Source organism: Priapulus caudatus, unplaced genomic scaffold (assembly GCF_000485595.1).
Source record: "Priapulus caudatus unplaced genomic scaffold, Priapulus_caudatus-5.0.1 Scaffold487, whole genome shotgun sequence".
Lineage (NCBI taxonomy): Eukaryota > Metazoa > Priapulida > Priapulimorpha > Priapulimorphida > Priapulidae > Priapulus > Priapulus caudatus.
In genome coordinates this window covers 88,219-96,015 of record NW_014577548.1, presented here as the reverse complement: position 1 = coordinate 96,015, position 7,797 = coordinate 88,219, and the positions used below count along the sequence as shown (strand labels likewise).

General features: G+C 39.6%; 1 protein-coding gene across 1 annotated transcript in view; it reads left to right on the top strand.

Moving 5' to 3' along the window:
* The first annotated feature begins 644 nt into the window (after positions 1–644).
* LOC106810924 (protein timeless homolog) overlaps positions 645–7,797 on the top strand; it is a 38,654-nt gene continuing 31,501 nt past the window's right edge. The window contains exons 1-10 of the mRNA XM_014814408.1: positions 645–774; positions 1,008–1,133; positions 1,540–1,678; positions 2,020–2,132; positions 2,466–2,570; positions 4,667–4,770; positions 5,687–5,765; positions 5,918–6,066; positions 6,390–6,534; positions 7,055–7,135. Coding sequence (XP_014669894.1) covers positions 755–774; positions 1,008–1,133; positions 1,540–1,678; positions 2,020–2,132; positions 2,466–2,570; positions 4,667–4,770; positions 5,687–5,765; positions 5,918–6,066; positions 6,390–6,534; positions 7,055–7,135 — 1,061 coding nt within the window. The 5' untranslated portion in view covers positions 645–754. The remainder of the gene's footprint in view (positions 775–1,007; positions 1,134–1,539; positions 1,679–2,019; positions 2,133–2,465; positions 2,571–4,666; positions 4,771–5,686; positions 5,766–5,917; positions 6,067–6,389; positions 6,535–7,054; positions 7,136–7,797) is intronic.

The window sequence follows — 7,797 nt, the reverse complement described above, 5'->3', positions numbered from 1 at the left end:
ATCTTTCCCACCGTGCTGGTTCGTTTTACAAGATTTCATTGACAATATTTTTAATGCAAAATTGGTATTTCCTCTCCACCCTGCCGATAAAACGTCTATATTAGAGTAAACGTTTACAAAACATGTCGGAACGCAGCATAACCTATTTATTTCAAACGCCATCGCTACAAAGCGGGTATAGCACCATCTACGGTCACAAATTGTGATTCATTTTGGTTTACAAATTATTATTGCGATATACAGATGGCAATCGTTTCTATAATGTACGTCGATGGTTGCTCAATTAAAACTGACTTCTTCTTACTCACTCATTTTTGTCCTTTTTTGTGGTGAGCTACAGTGTCATTGACACTTTCATTTCTCAACCTTCCATGTTTGCCCTCACTCGTAATGTAAAAAAAGCGTACGGTTAATCTGTTCTGATAGCCTTTTGTCTACGATAGTTGTAGCTCTCACAAGATGCATGTAAGGCAAATGAATAAATTACATTCGTGGAAAGAGGGGGTATGGGGAATTTGGATAATACAAACAGGAATACATTAACATTGAAGTAGGGAAAAACAGGGTTAAAGTATGTGTAGCTACTACTAAACTATTAATCCCATGTATTACTAAAAGACAAGTGTGTTATTCTTCGTAGAAACCTGAAGCCCTGGCCAGGGCCGGGCACGCGAGGGCTGTGTCGGAGAAGGATAAGGATGAGAGAGAATTACTTGAGAAGCGCCACTTAGAAGCACTGCAGAAACGTGCCAATATGTTCAAGTACAGCGCAAGGTGATTGTTTTATTCTATCATTTTTTAATTATTAAATTTTTTAATTCTTATTAATAATTTTTCTAATGTGTAAGGCACGTGTAAATGCGAATCTGATGTAACATTTGAACTAGCTGTTTGATCGATAATTTTTTCAGTAGTTTATTTGTGTGGTGCAAAATATTCGATTGGTCTTGCCTAGGGGCATTAGGTTAAAGTGGACACTGGTGTGAACGTTGGTGTGTTTTATGCAGACATTCAAGGTTTGGAGGCACATATTTGATTAAAGACGTCAAATCAATTAGTCAGAATGATGTTATTTACCACCGAAACCAAGCCGACGTGAAGTCGCTGTCATTTGACCAACAAAAAACTCGCAGGTAAGGGTCATAAATCTGCCTCTTAATTAGAAAGTGAAGTAGAGTAAGAAATGCATACATATGCAGACACAATATGCAGTATTGTAACATCAACTTAATAAATATACTAACATTTGCGTGAATGCAAGTATATATAATTTAATAGTTTCATGTTGGATTTTAGTTGGATTTGCATTTTAACTACTGAAGTGGAGGGTATGTGGTGATGTGTAAGTCTGACTAAGTCATATCCATGTATGGAAATATAAGAATTTCCTTCTTCTTGAATGCGTCTGCTGAATCTTATCTATATAAGCCTTGCTGCATAACATGTCTCCTTGCGTATCCCGCCAGTTGTGGGTCTGTCTTCGCTCCTAGATGACTGCCATGACATATCCTCCCTCGCATAGGTATGAAACTGTTTCAGACGAATAGCCAAGAATAAGCTGCCGGCGAAGGATGCTGAGGTCTACAGACGCTCAACGCTAAGTGTCAGACTGCTGTTGAAAGCGTTTTGCATTCAGTTCCTGCAAAACTGCTACAATCCTCTGATGAAGACTGTAAATGTAATTATTATGTCTTGTATTTCCAGTTCAGCTTAGCTCGTGGGTGGCTTGTGAGCAATAGGCTTGGCCATAAACTTATATAGAGTGGTAACTATGTATAGAACGTGTTCACCCCTATATTTTGCCAAATGATCACACTTTTTATCTGCAAGTTGTACCATTCAAGCTCTCATTGCATGATAAAGTCACTCAATTAAAATGTGTCTTTCCTGTAGCCTGTCATATACGGGCATGTAATGGTCAGTTGTATAAAAGAAAATCTTCCAGGCGAAGTTTGCTGATGGTACCTTTGATTCCATGAACCTTTTACTTAATATAATTACACCCATCATTTATTTTAGGATATGCTGAAGCGACAGAAAGTGGATAACCACGACGAAACGTATTTCCTGTGGTCGATGCGATATTTCATGGAGTTCAATAGATGTTACAAATTTGATGTTGCACTCATCAGGTATATCACAGATATTTAGGAACCTGCTGACAAATTATTATTTCCGTTTTACATCGTACTTCTCCAATGTCGTGCCAGTTATAGAACGTTGTCAATATCTCAAGGAAATGTGTCCTAATGTTTTAGTAGAATGCTGTGCTGTAATGCTTTCAATTTACCTTCAATGTGATGATAATCTCAGTGACATTTCACTAAGTTGCTGTTAGGAAAAGTTGTAAATACGTTAATGAAATGTGTTTTGTCCTAATGTACTCTGCTGTAATAATATATTACTAGAATGTTGTGCTGTGATACTTCACCATATTAGTTTCTTTTGCTTCAATGTACTTTCAGCGAGACGATATCAACGGAGACATTTCACTACATCCAGGTGAATCTCGAGAACTATTATGAAATGATGTTCAGTGACAAGAAGGAGAGCAAAGTTTGGAGTAGAAGGTACTGCATTATTGTTCATTGCCTGCTTTCAGCTTGTTGCGGTAAATACAGTCTGAAGCGTTTCATGCCTACTAGGCTATGTTTCCATATTTATCTTTTCGAATAGTAAATGTTTTTTTAGGCTTATAAGGTGAGATTTTTGATGATAGGAACAACTTCTATTATTTGTTCAATTTCTCTCTCTGTCTCTCTCTTCATATATATATATATAATAATAAGCGCACGAAATTAGCACCCACCAAATTATTTGGAGGGCCAGTAACATTGGAAAAACACCGGCCCTTCGAGCCGGTGGTTTCAGCCGTGTTATCGAGTACCTACATTTTTAGCTCATCTGACATAGTCGGATGCAGCTTGTAGACTCACATGAGCGTGCGTCCGTGCGTCCGTCCGTCCGTCCGTGCATCCGTCAACAGTTGGTCACAAATCGACGTACGGATTCGAAAGTCGGGACGTGGGGGGTAATCCGAAAGCGAGTTGGGATGTCGAAGCTGAGGTCAAAGGTCAAGAGGTGTAAAAGAAGTGGGAACATTCCCTCCTTAACTTAAGGTATAGGGAGGAAATGCAGAATTGCAGCACAAATCTAAACGGCTCGACCTAGGCTCGTGATAGTCGGTGTATAGCATCATGGTAGGAAAAGCCATCACTGTGCCGAAATTGGAAGTCACAGGTCAAAGGTTAATGGGGCACAGGGCAGATTTTAGACATTTTCTGAGGACATGGTCTGACTGAGCAATTGAAAAACTTTTTTGTTTCAGTGGTGACCTAGCATTTTTATGGCTTTATTGAAAGGACCATGAAATGTATTTTTTGCTGACATGCGAAGAGTAAGTGTCGGATAACATTTTGACCCTCAAGAGGAGGGTTAAACATGGATTTGTTTACTGTTAGAAAGTATTTGACTGCCGGGTTTGCTAGTAGAATCTATACATGCCTGGACGTATGAGGCTACAATGTCACAGTTAGATTTTAAAAGCTAAATTTGGTTGAAGAAGGTTTATGCTCCTTAAATCGTATAATTTCTATGGCATTCTGTACTGTCAGTGTGTTACATGTAACTTATGCCACTGCCAGTGCATGTGGTGGTGATAGTACTGTGTAGTTTTTTGCCTGCGTTAATTAGTTACAGGTGGCAGCTCTCTATTTTAGCCTGTAGGCTTGTGTAGGTAAATGGATGAGTGGTTACCTATTCTGTCTTGCAAATAGTTGTTGCTACTACGTACGATGGGAGCTTCCATCTTTAATCTTAAGACACTTAAACAAATGCGCCATCTCGTGGCAACTTTCATAACGATCCCAACGAACATTCCTTCGAGAAGGTTCCTGATACCATTCCTGTGTCTTCCACTGTTTCGGCGCGTATGTGAGCACATTTGGGACTAACAGGGTTTACTAGAATCCCACCACTCCACCACAGAGTCACCGCAGTAGACGTGAGATGAGCGCTGTCGCTCCGCGGCACTTGTTATTTATAGCATTAATGAGCACATACTGCCAAATAGCCTACATTACTGTTTTACCTGAATGATATTACGCCATAATTTATCAATATTTTACAATTTTGAAATCGATAATGCAAGCGTGAAACATGACATTGACAAAAACACTTCAGACATCATTCACGAGAACTACATTATAGTCTGTTCAACAGCTACTACGCAATGCCATGCACACACTACAACATTTTTCGGACAAGCATTTCTTTTAATTATCATTCCAAATCTTATTTTAGGTCCTTCTAATTATGGTTAAATTTGTTAAATTAATTTTGACAACGGCGGGTAAATACAGGAATTTTTTCACAACGGCGTTGTTAAATTTCACAACGTCGGTGCGCTGCAGTGTCTCCTATGTAGAAGAAACCATATATATATATATAAACTTATGTATAACAATTCTAGCATGACTGTCATTACATTCTGAGAATTTGGGTAATTTTGATGTTCTGGTTATGAAAACTGTGCATCCTCGTTCTTTATATGTTGTGTCATGCAAGCATACTGTGGTCCAAGTATATTTACTAGGTGGGATAAAAAAAAATTCTTGGTGTTATGTATACACGTGCGGTGCATTATGATTACACGCATATTTTATAGGGCTCACCTTGCACTGAAGGCATACCAGGAGCTACTGAATACAGTGTTGATGATGGATAAATCTTCTGAGCCAAGTATTGTCGAGAGCGCCAGAGTCATTAAAAGTATGGAATTCAAATAATAGCTTTCGACTCATATGTGCTTTCTGTTATTATAGGACACAATGCATTGTCATTCTTACAAACGTTCACTCTCGTTGATCCAGTTGTCGGGTTGACTGCATCCTTGAATGTATAAGCTGTATATTTCGCAGTGGTTTAATTTCGCAAATTTTGCGAACGCGTCCCCGACCGCGAAAATAACAACACGCGAATCATTCATACCGAATAATACATAATTCACCGACCACGAAATTATAACAACTCGCGAAATTCTGAATTCGCGAAAATATATATGTACAGGGTGCGAAATTAACGGGAGTCCGGAGTCATATACTCCCTGATTTACTGTCGGACTACCACATTTGACATATGCAGGAGTCCGTGTGACTCCCTGGAAATTCAGCCATACTAACTAGTTCGTTCCGGAGCACGGCCTCGCAGAATTACTGTAATTGTTCAGCTAATGTCCAAAGAAAATTTGGCAGACGTGCAACTACATGAATCTTAAAAATAAGCACATGCGTTATTGTTAATATCTTTAATTTTGAACCTCAGACTTCGGACTCCTTCATTTTGCTGCGGTCACCCTCTTTTTGAGGGTAGGGAGTCCGTTGGACTCCCTTGTTCAAAAGTTAATTTCTACCCCTGTCTGTACACAAAATATATGGCTTATACAGTACTTTAATGTATCTGGGTATTATAACCTATAATTTAATATTAATTTTGCACATCGTATACTACTCATAAGTTACATATTTATGCAACACCGATTTGCTTGTCACATACATAAACCTGGAGGTCTACGGTTGGCTTGGGCTTGAGTAGAATGAAGATATATGTGATGAAGCGTGGTTAAGAAGCAATAATATACGGCTCTCGACCGTTGGTACGACTTCAATCTGAACATTTCTTTGCACAGGTAACATATTCTACGTCCCCGAGTACAAGGATATTTTTCTGGCACTTCTGCGCAAGTACGACTCCACCAAACAGCCGAGGTACGTCTGAGGGTATTCTATATTCTATATGCATTTGCTTTAATTTCAACTGGTCGCTGACAAGTTGGCATGCACAGACATTTCAGTCGGACTATATTCTTCAGTTTAACGAACTTTTCTATACAATAATATTCAACTATTTACTGTGGTAGATCGTTTCTGAAGGACATCGTGGAGACGAATCATCTTTTTATGCGGATGATGGAAAAATTCTGCCAGTCCAACAGTCACGTCATGGTTCAAGCAAAGCGCAAGAAGAAAAAGAAAAAGAAGAAGCAAGCAAAGCCTCAAAACACTGATGGTGGGTGCATGCAGTGATTGCAAAAAATGTTATAAAGCCTCCACAGTTTACTTTTAAAATGGTCTCCATATATCCATGAGTGTTGAACAGATATTTACTAGTATATATAAGTACGTTTACTCGTTATACATGGTACGCATGGTCAGGCTGTATACATTCTCTCCTATGCCTGTTATTCCAGCTTATTTATTCTATAGCCTCTACACGGCAGTATTAATCAATAGAGCTTGTGTGGGATGCTCTTGTGCGTCAGTCAGAGAGGCGGTTGCCCTCCTTGCTTGCTTACTGAGCCCGATCTCTTGTTCGAACATGGCGTGGTACAGGTGGACCGACGGAACAACAGCTGGAGGACATCTGGGACGAGGTTTCAGGCGAGCTGTCGGCCATCTTCCAGAACCGCGCCGACGACCCTCTGCCGATGGTGGCGCCATTTGACGCGGCGTCCGATGCTCCGGTAGATCAACAAAAGTACGATAGGGTCAATGTCGGGGTGGGTACGGGTCTTGGATAACCTGGAGAGTCCTGGAATTTTTCAAAAAAGTCCCGGAAGATGGACTGTGGTGTCGGAAAGTAGTGGAAAATGGACTGTGGTGTCGGAAAGTAGTGGAAAATGGACTGTGGTGTCGGATAGTACTGGAAAATAGACTGTTAATGTGTTTTGTCAAGGAGCGGAGGTTAAATTTACTGTAGTGAAAGTATAGCAAAGAGGCAGCATGCAAGCATTCAGATGAGCAAGTCAGTCTCATATACCTGTGTGGTATATACAGTCAAACCTATATAAATATAAAGATATATATATATATACATATATATATCAGGGCTCCTTTAGGGAATCCCCAAAATTTGTACTTCATAGACCAGGTGTCTATTATACAGAAGCAGTGTCACTGTATAACTTCTACTTAAGGGAGATGCCAGGGGACCTGTGGCTTAATATAGCCTGGGCGATTTGCTGCGAGTTGATTTCTATCTGACATGGATGTTGCAGGGCGGATGCAGTCATACGTATTCAAGATGCCATGAGAGAGAATCGCCCCGCGGAGGCTGTGGCACTCTTCCGATCGGCAAGGTATACGGGCCATGAACTTGCTGACTTTGTTGCGATATGGTAGTAAGAACACTTGCCTATCCTTCTGGAAACCTCACTCTGTTGCATAATATTACTAGGCAGGTGAAGCTTGATAAGTTTGTGTTTCTCAGGTTTGCATGCAAAATTTTCGATTTTACAGCACTTATAATTAGGCAGTGTATTTAGAATGTCCCTATCGCAATGCTGATTGGCTACCTGTGAGTTACTCCAGGCAGATAGGTGAATTAGAACTTTTGCACAGCATTAGAAAAATTTGGAACCGTATCAGATGCACCAAGTGTGTGATTGGTTGTGCATTATTGGTGGATTTCATTAGTTCATATAATAAATTAATGTGTGCAGCCAAACTTCATTTTTCATGCGTTCGGCGCATGACCACACACTGTACTGTTTCTGTACTCATAGACTCATAGTTATTCCCACTTATGCTATCTTAACAATGACTAACGAAGTACTATTCTTATAAGAAAGGAAGCTTAAAAATGTTTGTTAATTATAGATCTTCCCTTGCACCCCTCCCACTTTTTTAACGATCCGTTGTCGTTTATCTTCATTGTCTTTATTTCTATATTTGTGTATATAACTGTATCTATGTCGATATCTTTATCTATATATCTATAGCTATATCCACATACCTATAT